Source organism: Pimephales promelas, chromosome 7 (assembly GCF_988280905.1).
Source record: "Pimephales promelas chromosome 7, fPimPro1.hap1.1, whole genome shotgun sequence".
Lineage (NCBI taxonomy): Eukaryota > Metazoa > Chordata > Actinopteri > Cypriniformes > Leuciscidae > Pimephales > Pimephales promelas.
Genome location: NC_142775.1, coordinates 77,364 through 99,153, shown reverse-complemented (window position 1 = coordinate 99,153; position 21,790 = coordinate 77,364). Strand labels below are relative to the sequence as shown.

The 21,790-nt window shown below is 39.6% G+C and overlaps 1 protein-coding gene across 1 annotated transcript in view; it reads left to right on the top strand.

Annotated features, from left to right (window-relative positions):
- The window catches only part of LOC120461966 (interleukin-1 receptor type 2), a 39,818-nt gene extending 18,250 nt beyond the window's left edge, over positions 1 to 21,568 (top strand). The window contains exons 8-10 of the mRNA XM_089132870.1: positions 3,008 to 3,143; positions 4,780 to 4,913; positions 15,885 to 21,568. Of these exons, the coding sequence (XP_088988996.1) occupies positions 3,008 to 3,143; positions 4,780 to 4,913; positions 15,885 to 16,024 (410 nt within the window). The 3' untranslated portion in view covers positions 16,025 to 21,568. The remainder of the gene's footprint in view (positions 1 to 3,007; positions 3,144 to 4,779; positions 4,914 to 15,884) is intronic.
- Positions 21,569 to 21,790: the final 222 nt, after the last annotated feature.

Here is a 21,790-nt window from a genome sequence, read left to right as displayed (position 1 = left end):
CACTGTGCACACCTGTGTTGGAGATATCGTTGGTCCTGAACATCACTGTGCTGACCTGTGTTGGAGATATCGTTGGTCCTGAACATCACTGTGCACACCTGTGTTGGAGATATCGTTGGTTCTGACCATCACTGTGCACACCTGTGTTGGAGATATCGTTGGTCCTGAACATCACTGTGCACACCTGTGTTGGAGATATCGTTGGTCCTGAACATCACTGTGCTGATCTGTGTTGGAGATATCGTTGGTTCTGACCATCACTGTGCACACCTGTGTTGGAGATATCGTTGGTTCTGACCATCACTGTGCTGACCTGTGTTGGAGATATCGTTGGTCCTGAACATCACTGTGCACACCTGTGTTGGAGATATCGTTGGTTCTGACGATCACTGTGCTGACCTGTGTTGGAGATATCGTTGGTTCTGACCATCACTGTGCACACCTGTGTTGGAGATATCGTTGGTTCTGACCATCACTGTGCACACCTGTGTTGGAGATATCGTTGGTCCTGAACATCACTGTGCTGACCTGTGTTGGAGATATCGTTGGTCCTGAACATCACTGTGCACACCTGTGTTGGAGATATCGTTGGTTCTGACCATCACTGTGCACACCTGTGTTGGAGATATCGTTGGTCCTGACCATCACTGTGCACACCTGTGTTGGAGATATCGTTGGTCCTGAACATCACTGTGCTGACATGTGTTGGAGATATCGTTGGTTCTGACCATCACTGTGCACACCTGTGTTGGAGATATCGTTGGTTCTGACCATCACTGTGCACACCTGTGTTGGAGATATCGTTGGTTCTGACCATCACTGTGCACACCTGTGTTGGAGATATCGTTGGTCCTGAACATCACTGTGCTGACCTGTGTTGGAGATATCGTTGGTTCTGACCATCACTGTGCACACCTGTGTTGGAGATATCGTTGGTCCTGAACATCACTGTGCACACCTGTGTTGGAGATATCGTTGGTCCTGAACATCACTGTGCACACCTGTGTTGGAGATATCGTTGGTTCTGACCATCACTGTGCACACCTGTGTTGGAGATATCGTTGGTTCTGACCATCACTGTGCACACCTGTGTTGGAGATATGGTTCTGACCATCACTGTGCACACCTGTGTTGGAGATATCGTTGGCCCTAAGCATCACTGTGCACACCTGTGTTGGAGATATCGTTGGTCCTGAACATCACTGTGCACACCTGTGTTGGAGATATCGTTGGTTCTGACCATCACTGTGCACACCTGTGTTGGAGATATCGTTGGTTCTGACCATCACTGTGCTCACCTGTGTTGGAGATATCGTTGGTTCTGACCATCACTGTGCTGACCTGTGTTGGAGATATCGTTGGTCCTGAACATCACTGTGCACACCTGTGTTGGAGATATCGTTGGTCCTGACCATCACTGTGCACACCTGTGTTGGAGATATCGTTGGTTCTGACCATCACTGTGCACACCTGTGTTGGAGATATCGTTGGTTCTGACCATCACTGTGCTGACCTGTGTTGGAGATATCGTTGGCCCTAAGCATCACTGTGCACACCTGTGTTGGAGATATCTCTGGTTCTGACCATCACTGTGCACACCTGTGTTGGAGATATCGTTGGCCCTAAGCATCACTGTGCACACCTGTGTTGGAGATATCGTTGGTTCTGACCATCACTGTGCACACCTGTGTTGGAGATATCGTTGGTTCTGACCATCACTGTGCACACCTGTGTTGGAGATATCGTTGGTTCTGACCATCACTGTGCTCACCTGTGTTGGAGATATCGTTGGTTCTGACCATCACTGTGCTGACCTGTGTTGGAGATATCGTTGGCCCTAAGCATCACTGTGCACACCTGTGTTGGAGATATCGTTGGTTCTGACCATCACTGTGCTGACCTGTGTTGGAGATATCGTTGGCCCTAAGCATCACTGTGCACACCTGTGTTGGAGATATCGTTGGTTCTGACCATCACTGTGCTGACCTGTGTTGGAGATATCGTTGGCCCTAAGCATCACTGTGCACACCTGTGTTGGAGATATCGTTGGTTCTGACCATCACTGTGCACACCTGTGTTGGAGATATCGTTGGCCCTAAGTATCACTGTGCACACCTGTGTTGGAGATATCGTTGGTTCTGACCATCACTGTGCACACCTGTGTTGGAGATATCGTTGGCCCTAAGCATCACTGTGCACACCTGTGTTGGAGATATCGTTGGCCCTAAGCATCACTGTGCACACCTGTGTTGGAGATATCGTTGGTTCTGAACATCACTGTGCGGACCTGTGTTGGAGATATCGTTGGCCCTAAGCATCACTGTGCACACCTGTGTTGGAGATATCGTTGGTCCTGAACATCACTGTGCTCACCTGTGTTGGAGATATCGTTGGTCCTGACCATCACTGTGCTGACCTGTGTTGGAGATGCAGTAATCCGACTCTCTGCCACAAAGAAAAATGTATAGACTCTGACGTGTCTGTAAGCACTTTTCCATGTCAAAGACTGTTTTTAGAAAAGTGAATGTTGGCATGGATTTTAGCGCACACACACACTGATCAAATCTGTGTGTACATAAGTTTATAAATGAGGCCCTTGGTTTGTCTGGCTTGGTGGTGGACTACTACTAGTTATTAATAAATAGACATAAAGCAAACATTGATTCATATCGCACATTCGATTTCATTCAATAATGATTACATATAAGTTCTGTATTTTTGTATGCAGAAGTTCTCTCACAAGATTTCTAAATTGCAATTTATGTACACAAGTTCAGTTGTTGACAAATCTGTATTATTCTAAATGAGGTAGCATATGTTTAGTAGCTAATTGCATAAACACCCAAACCTCCTTCAGAAAGAAATTTAATATTTTAAAATCATTAAAAATTAATGAATCATTCATTCAAAAACCTTAAACCTTCCCAACATTAGTTACTGTTACATAGTGATTCTCAGACAGCTACACAGCAAACTTCAATTGTATCTTTCAACTGTTCTCTTTCAGGCTCACGTTTGGTGATCCATTGCAAGGTGTTCATTGGAAACCAGGCCGCTCAGTCCACAGATGTGACATGGCTGGTTAATGGTCTGCCAGCTGAAAACTCTTACCTGGGTGGACGTGCATTTCAGACTGAAATAAGGTAACATTGATCCCTAATTAATAAATAATCATATATAATTGAAGGGGATCTTAAGCTCATGTCATTTTCACTCAGTTTCCTCCTCTAGTTATGGCCCTTAGTAAAGTCAAATGAATGGTTATAGTTTTTTTTTAGTTTTTCAGTTCCTTAATATAATTTACATATTTAAATATATCATCACATTTAATTGGTAATGTATTATCACATTTAAGTGGTAATGTATTACTGTTGACAGTTAAATGAGACAAAAGACGTCTCAAGCATCAACCGCAATAAGATAATTTTGAATTCAATTCAGTATTAGTCAATATTTAATTTTTTGTTTGTTTTGCACATTTGGTGGCTTGTTAATTGTTAATATTTATATAATAATATATTTAGAAAGTTTAAAATTTTAAATGTACATTCATTCATTTAGCAGATGCTTTTAAATAGAAACTCTTGCTAATTATTTGAGATATTGCATTTCATTTTCATCGTTTCACACACCTGTTCAAAATTATATTTAGGGATCTCCAACAGGCTTCACAGCAGGTGTGTTGCTGAGTGAGTAGAACCTGTTAAAAGTCCTATAGCAGCTAAATGTGAAACAGTATATACGGTTTATTATAGAGTCACACCGCAATACATTGGACAAAAAGAGGGAAGTTAGTTCAACAGAAACTTTCATTAAATTCTCACTACTACACTGAATTTAGCAAATTCAAATTCAAATTCAAAAATTGCTTTATTGGCATGACTGTACATCATACAATATTGCCAAAGCTTGGAATACATAGAATAATTATAAAGACATCAACATAGTAAAATAATATAGCATTTTAAATTGATTGTACAAATTAACAGTGTAAAATAAATAAAATGGAACAGTTTATGAACATTAAAAAAATTCTGTGAAGAATTTAGAAAAACAATGCGTATGAGTGTGTGGTGTACAGGGGTGTGTGTGTGTGTTGGCGCATCACTGATTGGTCGTCGACTCTCTCTTTTTGTGACATGCATCAATGTATCTGGCTGCTAGTGTGATACAATCTCTTTTTTCACCTAATAGATGTAATTGTGTTTTGTTATTTAATTGCATGAATTTAGGGTAAAGTATTTCAAATTTTGTGTAAAAAGTCCCTCTAATGTCCTCATAGTTGGGGCAGCTGGTCGGTCTCCACTTCTCCCTGCTCACAGTACGGGCAGACGCGTCTCTCTCTGGGCCGCCAGTTCTGTGTGTGTCGGCCCGTCTCTACAGTCAGTGTGTGATTGCTCAGTCTGTACCTCGTCATCCTTCTTCTCAGTTTGCAGTCTTTCACTGTACTCGGGTATTCTGCGGTGGTGTAGTCTCTATTTAGGGCCAAATAACATTCAAGTTTACTTTGTTTCTCTGTAGTTTTAGTCCAGTAGGTCAGGTAATTCTCTCGTTGTGCTTGTATGATGTGTTTGGGCCGGATTGTGTGTGTGTCCTGAGGCGGAGTAAGGTTAGTGGTGTCAGTGTGTGTGTGGAGCCGCAGGACCAGCTGAAGGAGCCGGCTCTTCTCAGGGTTCATCTCATAGGTTTTAAGGGCTTTAAAATGATAAGCATTTTAGCATTAAATTTAGCAATCACAATTTAGCAATTTAGCATCACACAGAGATTATGTGTTTTCAGTATCACAGGAAACCATCTTGAGGTGCAGCTGGTTATCCTTGAGCTTCAGCCAGAGGACAATGGGACCGAGTTGAAGTGTATATGTCAAAACCAAGATCAGAAACAGGAAGTTGTCGCTCAAATTAAACTAGAAGGTGAGTACCCTTTGGTCAGTTGCATGCTTCTCTTTTTAAAACTGCTTGTTTGAAAGTTATGTATGTACAAAGCTCCTAAAGGGACCTTTGCAAAATAAAATAAAGACTTTCACATGCTCATGAGAAATGTTTTTCGTTCACCATGATCTTCATTTGAACAATCTCAATATCAAGTTAAAAATCCCCAAAATTATTTATTTTAAGGCCAGAATACACTAGAAAAACACTACGCTCAGTGTTTTTATTCATGTGTGATTAGAACTGCCGGTAACACTTTATTTTGGTGGTCCGTTTAGAATATTCTTCTGACTATAAGTAACTTTGCAACTACATGTCAAATAACTCTCATTAGAGAATTAGTAGACTGCCTGCTTAAATGGCACCTATTATGGAAAATTCACTTTTACATGGTGTTTGAACATAAATGTGTGTCGGCAGTGTGTGAGCAAAACCACCCTAGAATGATAAAAATCCACCCAGTGTTTTTTTTCAATCTCCATAAATCATGTGCACTGTCTCAGAACGAGCTGTTCTAAGATTCAGCGCTTTGTGACGTAGAAAGTGAGAAAGGGGTTTGATTGACAGTGTGGTTGTGGCATAGACCCCGCCCTCGGTGATCTGTACATCATCCTCCATTGTTTCAACGACAGCCGGTAATGTCTTTTGGAATCATACGTATTCTGTCGTGGACTCGTGGGTTAATCCTGTTGTTGTGGCTTAAAAATTAATCCTCAAGTGTGGATTGTCGTCTACTGTTTGCGATCCAACGTCACCTCTAGTAAGTGTATTTTATGATTTTTGAGCAAATAGTCTTTTCAGTCTATCAGCCAATTCAACAACAAATTATGCGTCTAAAGTTGTTGTCGTCGTAGGATGTCTGTGTATATAATTTAAACATTGTTTGTATAGTGTGTAACCACACGTTTATAAATATATATTTGAAGATATTGTATTAAAAACTGCATATATGTTGTTGTTCTGTAAGTTAGCCATCTTCTCACATTTGCCACAGAAGCACCTGTATGACGCCACAGGTCCCCGTCCCTCGCATAAATGTAATTTCGCTTGTACGTAGCAAACTTTATCACAGAATGTGTATGTAGTTTCAAAAAAATGCGCCAGCATTAGTGTTTGTGTGTGTCTGTCTGTGTGTGTGTGTGTGTGTTGCACATCCATACTTGCAAAAAGACGCGATAACAACAACTCTATAATTACATAAATGTATCAAATAACCATACCGAGACGTACTGGTCCATTCTCATGTGTTTATTCTGCCTGAGTCTCTTAGTACTATTTAACAGCGCGTCTCTCGCTCTCCCCTTCTGCTTACCGACTGCCATAGGTATCAAGTTACGCCCTCATCCAAAGGCAGGGCGGGCAGATGCAGCTCATTTGCATTAAGGTGGCAGACACCCATAACAGCTCATTTTTAATCAGGTCCCAAAATGACATTTTCAAATGGTTATAATAAATTAACTGTGGGATATTTTGAGCTGAAACTTCACAAATACATTCTGGGGACACCCGAGACCAATATTACATCTTGTAAAAAGGGGCATAATAGGTGCCCTTTAAAACAGACAGTCTAATGACTACCATATTTTCCGCACTATAAGGTGCACTTAAAAGCCTTTAATTTTCTCAAAAAATGACAGTGCGCCTTATAATCCGGAGCGTCTTATATATGGATCAATTGGTTAACAACGCTCCATGTTATTAAATTCGCCCGCGGACTCGCGCTCCTGTCCGGAGGTCACACACCGGACGAGAAGCTCAGCGCCACGTCGCGCAGCGTCACATCTTTAAAATTCCAACACATTATTCTCTGAGTGTACACACACTGGCGGCACCATTCGCCGTCTGTCCGCGGCGCCCAGCAACGGCTCAGGACCGTATTCAAAACCCTGCAGCGACACAGGGTTAACCCTAACCCTAACTGGGTCGTCTAATTCAAAACAGCCAGCTGTTGCTGTCAGCGAGCCGTCGCACATTGAATACTCATATGAATGTAAGTTACGTGCCCGCATGCTTAGCGTACTAAATAAACGCCCCGCCTCCGGCGCCGCACACTCGCTACATTCCCTTTAGCCTTTAGCACATCTAGTGGATGCATAACACAAACCCAGTCAAACGTTTGGCGCCTTATAATCCGGTGCGCCCTATGTATGAAAAATGTTCTAGAATAGGTCATTCATTGAAGGTGCGCCTTATAATCCGGTGCGCTTTATAGTGCGGAAAATACGGTATCAGTATTTTTGCAAGTGCATGTCATCTTATTCTAACTCTAAACCAACCAGTCTACTAATACTCTACTAACACCCTAAGGTGAGCTAGTAGACATGTAGGTGCAACATTACTTATAGTCAACAGAATGTGTTTAAGGGACCATCAAAATAAAGTGAAACCGAACTGCCTTATGGACAATTTAAAGGTTTGTGTACAACTGATGTTTTGGAGTTGATTTAACTGAATTGATTAGTTTAGAGTTTGTTGTTAATATGTATGTTAGAAATGTATTGTAAAGTCAAATTTATGTGTCTAACGCTGTAACTGTTACCCTGTTACAGGGGTGAAATTGTTCATCCTGACCTCAAGAGGGCAACAAAGAGATGGAATGGTTTTAAGGCTGGCATAGAGGTAGCATAGAGGAAGAGAGGAGAGAATATTTAATCGGATTATGGACTTTTTCAATGAAAGAAGTATTCAGGTGAAGATAGGAGCAGAATTATCAAGTGAATATACGGTAGAGAATGAGACACCTAAGGAGAGTGTAAAAAGTCCAACTTTATTTTCCATTATGATAAATGATGTATTTGTAAACATTTCAACTGATATGGGTAGATCGTTGTTTGTAGATGATGGAGCATTGTGGAAAAGAGGAGGAAATGTGGAATATGTCATTAAAAATGCAAGATGGAATTAATCAAGTCGAGAAGTGCATGGGGGACAGAATGGGGATTTAAATTTTCTGTGGAAAAAACAAAATTTCTAGGTGGCGTCTAAATACGTCTCTCCTAGAGGACAAGCATTTCAATACATTAATTAGAAGGGAGTGGGCATCCTTTCTGGAGATGAATGACTCTCCAGAGATCTCCCCATCTATACTCTGGGACACTGGTAAGACTGTCATCAGAGGTACAATCATATCATATTCTACACACAAGAAAAAGCAGCAAAAGGAATTGGAAAATACACTAGAACAGAAGATCAAACATTTGACAAACCAATTATCTCTCAACCGTTTAGATGATATACAAACCGAATTAAAAAATTCACAAAGACAATTGGACAGTATGATTCAAAGGAAGACCCAATTCTGCATCCAGCACTTGTGGGCACATTTACATGCTAATTGGTCCTGTCAACCTGTCAATTTCCTATGGACATCAATCACAAAGACACTCTCTACCATTTGGACTGTAGAGTCCCTCTCTCCCCCATACTTTGTTTTCTGGGAGACACTACTTCTATACCCATTCCACAGAAATTTAAAAATCCATTACTTGTCTCCCTAACCATCGCTAAGAAAATAGTCTTTCAAAACTGGAAATCTAGAAACTCTTGCAATATTATTATTACAGAAGAGCTCAAAGAATAACAAAACTTCAGCCTTCAAAGACATCTGGAAGACAACCTTTCATTACCTTTCTCCAACCTCAGCAATAACTGTGCCATTTACACTCCTTACAACAATGTCGGCAGTCAACATCTGAATCCCCCCTCTTCCTCATATACACACAACCCCTTTCTCTCTGCCTCTCTCTTTTTCTACTTCTCTCTCTCTCTCTCTCTCTCTCTCTCTCTCTCTCTCTCTCTCTTTCTCTCTCTCTCTCTCTCTCTCTCTCTCTCTCTCTTTCTCTCTCTCTCAAATTCAAATTCAAATGAGCTTTATTGGCATGACTTATACAGTATTGCCAAAGCATTGGCCATTACATAGGCAATGAACAAATAATCAGTAAATGAATCAGTAAACAAATGCATGAAATACATGCATATATATCAGAAAACAAACAAACAAAATAAATAAATAAATAAACAAATAAACAAACAAAAAAAAAAGTTTTTTTTTTTTTTTTTTTTTTTTTTTTAACCAACTTTCAGACTTTAGTTTTGTCCACTGGCTGACTCTCGTAGTTTGTGGCAGGCTGTTACATAGTCTGCTGCTGTTGTGATTGAGCTGGAGTTTTCTCCCAAAATATGAATTAATTTTTCTGAATTTGGCAATGCCATAAAATTTGGATCTAGTTGTTGGAATCTAGAGAAATACTCTGATCTAATGCTGTGATAATGATCACAGTGAATGAGGAAGTGTTCTTCTGTCTCCACCTCTCTCTGAGAGCACAGTGAACACAGTCTAAGCTCTCGCGGCTGCCATCTCTGCCGGTGCCGTCCTCTCTCTACGGCCAGACTGTGGTCACTCAGCCTGTATCTGGTCAGGGTCTTTCTCACTTTATGCTCTTTCACACAGCTCAGGTATTCTGCTGGTTTATAATCTCTTTTGAGGTTTAAATAGAGTTCCATCTTCTTTTGTGATTTAGTAGCATCTTTCCAATAGTTAATGTAATTTAGTTTTTGTAGTTGTATAATTTGGTTGGGCCAGCAGACAGTGCTGTGCGGGTCAGGCTGTAGTTTGAGCATCAGCTGTGAGAGTGCGCTCCGGGGCCGGTTCTGCTCCTGACACCGCAGGGCTTCGGCCTGGTATGAGCTCGGGTCACTGTGCTTTAGATGCTGGTAGAACTTTATAGCTCTTTTCTGGATGCTGATCAACAGGGGGTATTGTCCTAATTCAGCTCTGCATGAGTTGTTTGGTGTCGCTCTGTTCACTTTTAGGATGTTTTTGCAAATTTGGGTATGCAGAGTTTCAATTTCTTCTTTTTCCCATTTTGAGAAGTCTTGAGTTTTTAGAGGTCCCCATATCTCGCTGCCATAAAGAGCAATGGGTTCAATTATTGCTTTTAGGATTTTTAGCCAGGTTCGAATTGGAATTTCATGTCTAATTGTATTTTTAATCATGTAGAAGACTCTCATTGCCTTTGCCTTCAGCTCATTCACAGCCAGATTAAAGTTCCCTGTTGAACTCAGTTTCAGACCCAGATATGTGTAGTCATGGGTGTGTTGGAGGACTTGGTTTCCTGCTCTGAATATGTATTTATTTTCCCTACACCTGGATCTATTTTGAAAGATCATTACTTTAGTTTTTGCAAAGTTAATTTTGAGAGCCCACGTTTGGCTGAATGTCTCTACGACGTTGAGGAGCTGCTGTAGTCCCTCTTGTGTTTTAGACAGGAGGACTAAATCATCTGCAAAGAGGAGACATTTAACTTCTGATTGGGTCAGGGTTGGGCCGGGGGCAGTGGAATTATTTAATGCTTTGGCTAGTTCGTTTATATATATGTTAAATAGAGTGGGGCTCAATGGGCAACCTTGTCTGACTCCTCTTTGTTGGGAGAAAAATTCTGTTCTTTTATTCCCTATTTTTACAGCACATGTGTTGTTTTTATACATAGTGTTGATCAAATCAAATGTTTTCCCTCCAATCCCATTTTCCAGTAGTTTTAGGAAGAGTCCTTCGTGCCAGATCGAATCGAAAGCCTTCTCAAAGTCAATAAAGCAAGCGAAGATTTTGGATTTATTTTGGTATACATGTTTATCAATGATCGTGTGAAGTGTGTAAATGTGGTCAGATGTTCTGTGTTTGGGCAGAAATCCAATTTGACTTTTGTCCAGAATTTTGTGGGTTTTGAGAAATGTTTGCAGTCTTATATTAATAATCGAACAGAATATTTTCCCCAGGTTGCTATTGACGCATATGCCTCTGTAGTTGTTTGGCTCATATTTGTCTCCTTGTTTAAATATTGGTGTTATTAGGCCTTGGTTCCAGGTGTCGGGGAAATATCCTACTCTCAAAATAATGTTGAATAATTTGACAATTGCAGTTCTGAATTTTTCGTTGGTGTATTTGATCATTTCATTTAATATCCCATCTATGCCACATGCCTTGTTTGGTTTTAAAGCATGTAGTCTTTCTGTAAGCTCTTTTATTGTGATTGGGAAATCTAGGGGGTTCTGATTGTCTTTAATTTTTTCTTTCAGGATTTCTAATTTGGTTTTTAATTCATTTCGAGCAGGATTTGTTTCAGTTGTTTTGTACAGATTTTCAAAGTGTGTCCTCCAAATGTCCCCATTTTGAATGGCCAATTCTTCCTGTTGTGGTCTATAGAGCGAATTCCAGTTGTTCCAGAAGTTACTGGTGTGTATTGACTCTTCTATTACTTGAAATAATTGTTCTGTGTGCTGTTCCTTTTTGACTCTAAGAGTTTGTTTGTACAGTCTAAGGGCTTCGTGATACTGATGGCGGAGTTCTTCATTGTCAGGATCTCTGTGTTTTTGATTTGAAAGATTGCGTACAGTTGATCGGATATTTTTGCACTCGCTGTCAAACCACATTTCTTTGTTGTTTTTTGTTTTCCTTTTTGATGATTTATTTTTCAAATTGCATTTGGATGCTGATTGGTGGAATATTTTGGAAATGTCACTAAGTGCCAGATTTATGCCTAATTTATTTTGTGAATATGTGTTTGTTATGAATTTGTCTAATAATAAGTTGATCGTTTTACTTTCTAGTGCATTTTGATAATTTTCTGTGCTGTTCTTTGTCCACTTGTAGGGTGGTTGCAGCTTCAGTAAGTGGGAGGGCTGTCGGTGTGATTCATTGGGATGAGTTTGTCTTATATATAGTGTAATTTTACTGTGGTCTGACAGAGGTGTTTGAGGACTGACTGTGAATGCCCTGAGATGCACTGGGTCAATGTCTGTAATGAAGTAGTCTACAGTACTGTTGCCCAAGAAAGAGTTAAAGGTGTAGGACCCAAAAGAGTCTCCCCGTATACGACCGTTCACTATATACAGGCCCAGTGATCGACACAGCTCTAGTAAGATTTTCCCACTTTTGTTTGTTAATTTGTCATAATTGTGTCTTAGGTGGTATGAGGGCAGATGGAGGCTGGTGTTTGTGACATATTTGTTTCCCTTAACAAAGTCTGGTTCATTTCCAGTTCTAGCATTTAGATCGCCACATATTAACACACTCCCTTTAGTTTGATAATGGCTGATCTCCTCCTGCAGGATGGAGAAGGTTTCTTCATTGTAATAGGGGGACTCGGCTGGGGGAATGTACATAGCACACAAGAATATATGACGGTCTGTGGAGACAATGTCTTTTTGGATTTTTAACCAAATGTTATTTTTTCCGATTTGTATATCTGTGATTGAGGTTATGAGGTGTGCTCTATACCAAATCAGCATTCCCCCTGACTCTCTGCCCTGAGTCACCCCTTTTAATTTTGTGGATGGTAAAACTATTTCTCTAAATCCAATTGGGCAGCCAGTGGACAAATCTCTAACATTCCATGTTTCCTGTAGGATTATTATATCCGAATCCATAATTTCTTTTTTAAAGTCTGAATGTTGGCTCTTGATACCAAAAACGGAGGACCTCAGTCCTTGAATGTTCCAACATGTGACTTTCAGGGAATATGAGCTCATTAAATAATCACATTAGTTATTTCAAAACAAGACAGACATCAGTATATGGAATTGATAAATCAAGAAGAATATTACATAAAAATATTATGAAATTAAGTTAAATGTGTCAAATAGATATTCAAAGATATCATATTCATATTATATATGTATACATACACATGGCCATACACACACACATACACATACATAAAGTAATATCAGGTTTCTAAAAATCGGATAAAATGAGTATAAAGTAAACACATATATATATATACATACATACACACATACATAGAAACACCCACGCATACACACGCACACATGTATACACATATATACACATACACACACACACATATATATAAACACACACGCATACACATCCATACACTACTTTTTTTTAAGAATAATGCATGTTTCTAAAAATCTGATTTAAAATAAGTAGAAATAAAACGCACTCTCACACATACACACTCATACATACATTTCTTTTTTTTTTTTTTTTTTTCTAACCCATGAGATGTGAGCACAGCAGGGTCAGCATGTGCTGGATGTTAGTGAGGTCTCTGGATGGAGATGAGTCCGTCTGGCTGTGGGCTGTGCTGGGGCTCGGGGATCTGCCGGCTGCTTCAGCGTAGCTCCGTCTGTCCGGCTGTTGCTGCTGCTGATGATGATCATGTGGATGAGAAGGCGAGGGGGCTTCAGGCCTGGTCATGCGGTGTTTTCCAGGGGGGAACACAGAGCCTGTCGTGGGGTTCCTCCGGTCAGAGCTGAAGTGGTGGAGGGGGTGGTGTTTAGGGGGGTGTCCTTGCAGTAACTCTATGGGGTGTCCGTGAAGTCGCTGCGGTGCGCTGGAGCTGCGGTTGAGTGCGATGTCCTTCAGGGTTTTGGCAAACACAGGGACTGCCCTTCTGTGGAGGTGGACGTGGTCGTACAGGCTGCTGAGATTCAGAGTGGGGTGCTGAGCCAGGTGTACATTGGGCTTTAGGGCACAGTCTCTGGAAATTCTAGCATTTACATGCCTGATGGTGTCTGGGTGGAAGTCCGAGCGCAGTAGTAGGGTGGACAGGATGATTTTGGAGTTGGGGAAGTTGGAGGATGCCTTCTCAGTCACGTTTATGAGAGCTGTGGCTACTCTCTCTCGCTGAGCTCGGAGGTCGTTGGTGCCGGTGTGGATGATGATGTGACTGGGGGAACCCAGCTCTTCTTCACACAAGAGCTCCAGGGCCTTCTGTGTGTTTGGGCACCATATTTTTTTGACATTTTTTCTGGGGAAAAGTCTCTTTTCATCGATAAACTTGCCGTTGGAGTCCATGAGGAGTATAATCTGCGGCTGTGTCTGACTGTGGGAGTCTGCTGGAGGAGGGCTGCTGGTGCTGGTCTCTGTGTTCGCTGGAGGACGAGTCTCCTCTGAGCACTGCTGTTCTCCTCTCTGTGTCGGCTGCTTCTCCACAGCTGACCGGTGTATGGTGTGGGACTCTCTGTCCTCTCTCAGCTTTCTCAACTCTTCCCTCATTTCAGATATCTGATTGCTGTACTCTTCTCCCTGTTTTTTCATTTCTTGAGTTTCTTTCTTAAGGATTTCTATTTCTTTCCTGTAATCCGCTTCTTTCTCTGTTGGATCAGTCTCCTTCACTACTTCACTTTTATGCACCTCCTCTCTCAGCTGCACCAGCTCCAGCTCCATCTCCCTGAACTTCTCCTTCATGTCGTTGATGATGCTGTGTAGAAGGGAGATCTCCTCACTGTCGTCTCTGGACTGCTCAGCTGTGGACTGATGGCTGGAGGTCGAGGGGTCATCTGCACGTTTCTGTGTATTAGGACTGGTCTTGTTCAGCTGAGCTTTTACTTTAATTTGCAGGAAATCCTCTTCAAATTGTTTCAGCTTCCCCTGAATCATTACAGTCCCGTTTTTATAAAGGTTTGCTGTTATTGTGACATCTGAATCTGGATCCTCTTCTTCTTTAATCTGTAGTTTCCATCCATTACTGATGCCCTTTCTAATCACTGAGGGGTAATGATGTCTGATTGCAGAGTGCCAGGCTTCGGGGTCTTCTGTGTAGAATATGATGTTACTGACCTCTCCATTCCTGTACAAGTCGGAGTACAGGGTTTCTGGGTTGTCCTTGAGGAGCTTTTCTTTATGTTTTTTCTTAAGGATCTCATTGGTAGCTTTGGATGGGTATGTTACAGGGATTGATTCCGTCATTTTTCAAATATTCTGACAGTTGCTGGCAGTTTGTTGTTGTTTTATGAATATTTATATCTACTGGAGTTAGCCCTTATATTGTAGATTAATTAAATCAGTTTTTGGGCAAATCTTTCTCCAAAACAGGTGGTTGATTGTAGATATTTTGTGTACTCACTCGGAGATTCTCTTTTCCTCTCTCTCGTGGCAGTTGTGAGGCCTTTTAGCCTTCTGTCAGCCTTCTGTCTGTTGGTTGTCAGCTAGTTGTCTTCTGCTGAATTTTCTTGATCAGTTCAATGTCCTTTTGTTAAAATGTTGCAGATGGTCTTATTTTATAAATGTTTATAAAAATTGATTGTCTGTCTTGTCTTAAAACAACATTTAAAAAGCAAAAAATCAGGAGCTCATTTTCATGCTGCTGCTGCTGAACGGAACTCTCTCTCTCTCTCTCTCTCTCTCTCTTTCTCTCTCTCTCTCTCTCTCTCTCTGTTATCTCTCATTCATACTCTCTCACACACACACACACACACACACACTTACACACACTAATCACCACCAACCCTTTCAGTAGATTTTCCCAACCGACTTGGTAATACTGTATCTTTATATTTGCCTGTCCGTATGTATTTATCTGCCTTTTCGTTTTACAATTGGTCTGTTATTGTCCAAGCATTAATTTCCTTGTTTTTACATTAGTGACCATCTGTCTATTGTCTGCATTTGGTTTTTGTTGTGTCTACCTGTCTATCGTCTGTATATGTCCGTCCTCCTCCCTGCCCTTCTACGTCCAGTCTAATACTGTCATTCAAAGCATTTTGGTTGGATGTGGGTTTATCTGAAATAATCACTGTTTGTACTTAGTACATAATTTGTAATAAAAATAAAGTTGTCCTCAAAAAAAAAAAAAAACACTTAAGAAATGCAAGGAATCAAGCATTTATGATTTGCTACAGTATGTATTGGATTTGATGTTTGGGCCTGTTCTTGAAAGAAATATATATTATTGCTATACATCTTTATTCTTTATGTAAATGTTTCAAAAATAGACGTTTTTTATTTAAAAACTTAAAGTATAAACTGTAGTAGCGGCTTCTGACCGTAAAGTTAGGAAGGGCAGATTCTTTGTTTTAGCACTAAGTTATGATAAAGATTTTGCAAGCTTTATATTATAATCGCTGAACAAATGCAATATTTAATCTAATATTTTATTTTACACTATTTAGATGTGTTTAAATTTCTGTCTCTCTCTCTCTCTGTAGACTCAGAGTCGTTGTGGTTGGTGGTAGCTGCTACATCCTCCTGTTTTATACTTGTGGTGTGTATTTTCGCATATCATTTGTGCCAAAAGCCACAGAAACGAGGGCACTATATTCCGGGCCGACAGGACAGCACCATTTGAAGATGGCTACCACCTCAGATCTTTAACAGTGCAAATATTTTTGTCATGTTTTGTTTATCTTGATGTTCTCTATTGAATTGGTCTTTTGAAATTACTTTATTTTGCTCTCTCTGTTCTTGGCTCAAAGTTCCCTCCTTTTTTAATGTTTTTTTGTTGTTGTTCCTAGTGTACATACACCCTCCTGTGTCTTTAGTTCTTGTTAAGTTTTGTCCTGTATGCAATTTAGTAACCCCCCCCCCCCAAAAAAAAACAAAAACAAAAAACAAAACAAACAAAAAAAAAAAACCCTCAAGTTTTCTTGCACTTGGGTCCTTACAACCTCTACCTGTTCAGCTATCATTGCAAAATGTTTGCAGATTTTTTTTTTGAAAACACTTGAGAGAAGCAATATAATAAAATACAAAATTATTAAATTAGATGTCAATTCTTGTTTTGTTTTTTAACTTAAAAAAACGTAAAACTTAAAAGTTAAAGGGATAATTCACTAATTAGCATTAAAGGGCACCTATTATGAAAAATTCACTTTTACGTGATGTTTGAACATAAATGTGTGTTGGCAGTGTGTGTGCAAAACCACCCTAGAATGATAAAAATCCACCCAGTGTTTTTTTTTACAATCTCAATAAATCATATTCACTGTCTCAGAACGAGCTGTTCTAAGATTCAGCTCTTTGTGACGTAGAAAGTGAGAAAGGGGTTTGATTGACAGTGTGGCTGTGGCATAGACCCCGCCCTCGGTGATCTGCACACCATCCTCCATTGTTTCAACGACAGCCGGTAATGTCTCCTAGAATCAAAAGTGTTCTGTCGTGGGATGGGATGTAATTATGACATACATAGTAGTTTTCACTTATTTCCGACATCAGAGCCACTAAAAACATAGTGGATGTATTGTATTTTGAATAGAATAGAATAGAATAAAATAGAATAGAATAGAATATAACTTTATTATCATTGTAGTTATACAACAAAATTTTTTGGTAGCTCACAGAGGACAGCAGCCATAAGAGACATAACACACATGACATTATAAAAGTATAAAATATGAAATAAAAGAATAAATCTTAATAAGTTAAAAGAGACACTTAGTGTAATAAATAAACAAGATAAATATAATAATTTAGTGTCAACACTAGTGTCCAGTAAGAATATTTTGTGCATTAGCAGCGAACAAGAGAGGGAGAAAAGAGGAAGTTTCACTCTTTATATGTTGGAGGGATGGCACAGGCACAGGCTCCAGCTCAAGTCAAGTCAAGTCAGTCAAGTCAAGTCAAGTCTCGGCCTGTTCTCCACTCAATAAAAATTTGGTGCAAATGCCAACATAGCCTTATGCCAACATAGTATGGATGGCTCAACACCACAATTTTGGCTTCGGTACGATACCAGAACCTAATACCTCGGTATCGATACTAAATCGATACCACAGTCGGAAAAAAAAGATTCTAAATTTAAGTGAATTGAAACAATTTTATTAAACACTGCTTGAAACTCTCAACTACCATATGTGCAAAGAAAAGTATCAAAAAAACAAAAACGTATAAAAATTTAAAAAATAAATAAATTCAGTCAAGGAACATGCTGTAGGTAAAATTTTGATTTTGGGAAAAAAACAACTGATATTATACTATTAAAATAGGTTAACATCTATAATACTAGATTAACATAATAATAGAATAATGAAATTACGTAAACCATTAGCTCTCATGCGTCAAAAGAGAATTATCAACATTTATAGTATTTATTCATCTTGGTTTGGGGACTGTTTGTGTTTGGGTTCAGATTATGCATATAATGCATTGCAAAAGGAAATGTTAAGATGCTAACCATGTATTAGTATATTACATTTTTAGGTAATTTTATTACTGATTGATCTAGATTAATCAATGCCATATTGTTAAGCCAGGTTCCTTAATGAATGTAGACAAATGTAGCTTAATTGTAGACTAATATTATTAATATTCATATTACTACCATTTCTCTCTCTCTCTCTCTCTCTATGGGTCGCCACAGCGGCAGTAATGCCATTCATTTTACTATCACTTTTATTCTTTATTAATTCAAATTAAATGAATATGTTTGTTTGAAATTGCAAAAACGATGAGATCATGAGACCTAAACTTACGCTTAGGTCATACGCAATGAACAGATCGTTCATGAATCACCTATCTGGGACTAATGCAGCAGAATGTCGAAACGAAATATGGTGGATTGTTGTTATTATTATGATAATAATAATATGATAATAAGAGCGCGCCAGGAGCGTTCACAGCCGAGGAGACCTTCTTGTCATGGCCGTAAAAGACAGAGAAGTGAAGTTGTATAGGGGTAAGTTATGTCCTTATAGATATGTGTATTGCCACTATATAATAGGCCAAACAGGTCTGATCCGTCATTACTACAATTAGACTGAAAAATGTGGGTAGCCTAAATGTGTAAGCTTGAAGTGTTAATATGTTTTCTTGTTATAATGTATGATTTGCATAAATTAAAACAGCTGCATCTGTGTTGATGAGAGAATCAAAGTGTATACGCGTTTTTCCACAAGCTACATAATGGCCAAGCATGCGCCCTTAAAATAGCATTATTAACAACGTGCAAAGCGCCACTGACTTTAGACTAGTTTTTTATGCATTATATGGCATGTTGGTCTTTGTTTGTTGTTGCTGGTATATGTTGTAAATAGAGGGGCGGCAAAAATTTTTTTCGCCTGCAGCGGCAGAAGTGCACGCGCCGCTCCTGGCTGTAAACACTTGATGCGAAATACCGGAGTGAACATGGCTGTAAATGACTTTTGCTTCAGTTTGAAAACCCCGGAATGTTCTCCATAACAGAGCGAAATGCATCCCGTGTCTTGTTTCCCATTTCTGCGGTCGTTTCGGTTTTCGATTTCTCTAACCTACAATGTACACTCGGCACTTAGCGCCTACGTCACGTCTCTCAGCCCACCCTCTGTTCGTTGTTTCGAAAAGTCTCGGTCCGTTCTCCACTCGATAAAAATTTGGCTAGAAACGTTGATTTTTCCAAGATATTTGCGATTTTCTCCCGAGCTTGTGTCGCCATTTCAGAGCACGTTCAAATGCATGCTTGGAAAAGGGTCGTAAAGAAATTCCCTCCAAAGGAAACAATAACTTTTTGGCTCACAATCATCCAGAGGGTCTGACATCTTCACACTTTAAAAACCAATGACCAAAAGATCACGCTCTCTTAGTCATTTTTTCTTCTGGCTGTAGGAAAGTCTATCCCTTTAACTGCACTTTCATGTTTCAGCACTAGAGGCCACATGTCTTTCACTTTACTGATAACGTCCCCTTTAAGATCATGCACTTCATACCAAATTTTTATATTTTTACAATTTTTACAGCCAAATTTTTATCGTGTGGAGAACGGACCGAGACCTTTCGAAAGAGACCCCCCCCCCCCCCCAACATCGTGGGCCTTCGGAGGCCCAAGATACAGGCCCCCAAAGCCCCTCTGGAATTGAAAAACACAAATATCTCAGCGAAAACTGAACATATCCGACAAAAACTATGGGGGTCAAAAACTACCTGCCCCCCCAGAAAATCTATGAGCAGTCGGTCATCAGACAGGCACAAAAAATAGTTTCTGACCCGAACCACATCCTCCACCCAGAATTTCAGCTCTTACCCTCTGGCAGAAGATTCAGAGTTCCTAAATGTAGGTTAAATCGTTATAAAAACTCTTTTGTACCTATGTCCATTAAGCTTATTAACTTGAACATGTAGTGTTTTGAGGGTGTGTGCAATATGTTGGTTATTGAGTTGTGTGTTATAGGTCATTTGGACGATTTGTAGGCCATAGAGGAGGTGCAATATACAGTATTAATTGTGTATTCTACAATATGCGCAATATGTTGATTGTATATTCTGCAGGCCAGATGGATTGTGCAATACAGTACTATAGGGTGCGTAGTATGCCAACTACGTATTTTTTGTAAATGAGCCTAAGGGAGAGTGCAATATGTTAACTGTAATTTGTATGTGTTCTATGGAGTATGTAATATGTAGGGCCATATAGAGAGTGTGCAATATAGAGAGTGTGCAATATCTGTTTGTTTTCTTTTTTTGTTGTGAATTGTCTTTTTTTGCTGTCTTGTAAAGCTACGGAATGGACAGTGTCCATCACAAATTTCCCTTCGGGGACAATAAAGTATATATCAGATATCAGATATCAGATCAGATACACCGCACGCGCTGGGTCACGATGAGCATGTAAACTTCAAAGCTGTGTGCGTTCGTGCAGAAAAGTGAGTTTATTTCTTATTTCATGTAGAAATGTGCACTATAATAATGTTGTTTATATTATTATAATGGTATATTAATCTTGCAAGTTGTATGTGCACAAGATAATGTTATTCGATACTCTGTCAGAAATGTTATTCAATGTCAGAAAGCTAACGTGCTAGTTCCTCAGACAATGTTATAATGTGTTGTCATATTAACATTTAAAATGTTAATCTGTTGCCATTTTACAGTTATTTGACATGATACACTATTATAATTGTGGAATTGCTTGTAAATTGTTGATTGTTGATACTGTTCAGTATGAAAATATCTGTAGCAATTTAACAATGGCTGTAATATCATTTTGTCTAATTTGTACTATTATCCTTTGTTTCAGACCACACACACATATACAAACATCCATGTACATGTTATTTATGTGCCCAGCATATTAAAGTTTTGGATGTAACACTCCGAGCCCTTACTCTCTCACCGGAGTCACCAGTCTTTAAGGCCTATCTGAACAATCTCTGTTCCATCTCTACACTGGCCTTCACTGCTGCCAATGTCTGTGGGGACCCCCTATCGGGCCCATAGTGGCATGCCTTCACTCTTCTAACAGAGTCAGACTGTGTTTTCTTCAATCCTACTCAGAAGAAACTGCAACTTTACCAACCCTGAATGGGCAACCAACTCTTCCGACTTCCTCACTGTTTGGTTAGGCTCTGTGTGGCCTCTCCAGCCCAGGGCCGGCAGGTCACAATCTGCATGGCTAACCCTAACCCTAACACATGTGCTCATGGACAGAGAGGAAACCTTCAACCAGAACAGAGTCGAACTACCCATGCAATTCATCATATCTGCTTCATCCAATGGAGAAGAAAACGATTGCAATTTCAACATTTGACACTCACAGAATCATCAACAACTTAAATGTTCAACAACTTCAAGAATTGTGTCCAATGCAAAAGCTATGCAGGCAAACATTTAATGAGACACTCTGAAAATAAGGTGATGGTTCTTTAGTTCTAATTCCTGCTTCCGGTTTCATTCTGTCACTTTATACATCTACCCAATATCTGTGTAATTGTTTGTATGTTACTCATGTGTTTGTGACTTTGTTGACAAAACTTGTGCACAATATGTATTTGGTTCTGTTTCTCTGCTTACAAACAAAGTTTATTTTAAGATCTTGATCTTGTCACATGCTCTATGCGCTGCACATGCCAAGAAAGAAGTATTTTTCTGTGGCCATGAAAGATAGGCCTAACCCTTTTCTTAGAATAAATGAATATTCAAAAGAGTTTGTTTGGACGAACTGATTAATTGATTGTAATATTAGTTTAGATACATGACGTTAATCCAATTAACTGACCTAAATGTTAATAATCATAAGTTATGATTGATTATTATTATTCCCCCTTGAGCCAACTCTTTACACATGAGCTGTAAGGTAAATAAATAAATCTATAAAGTAACTAAATATAAGTTATCTATTTGTCCATTAGTACTGTTGAGAAATTGA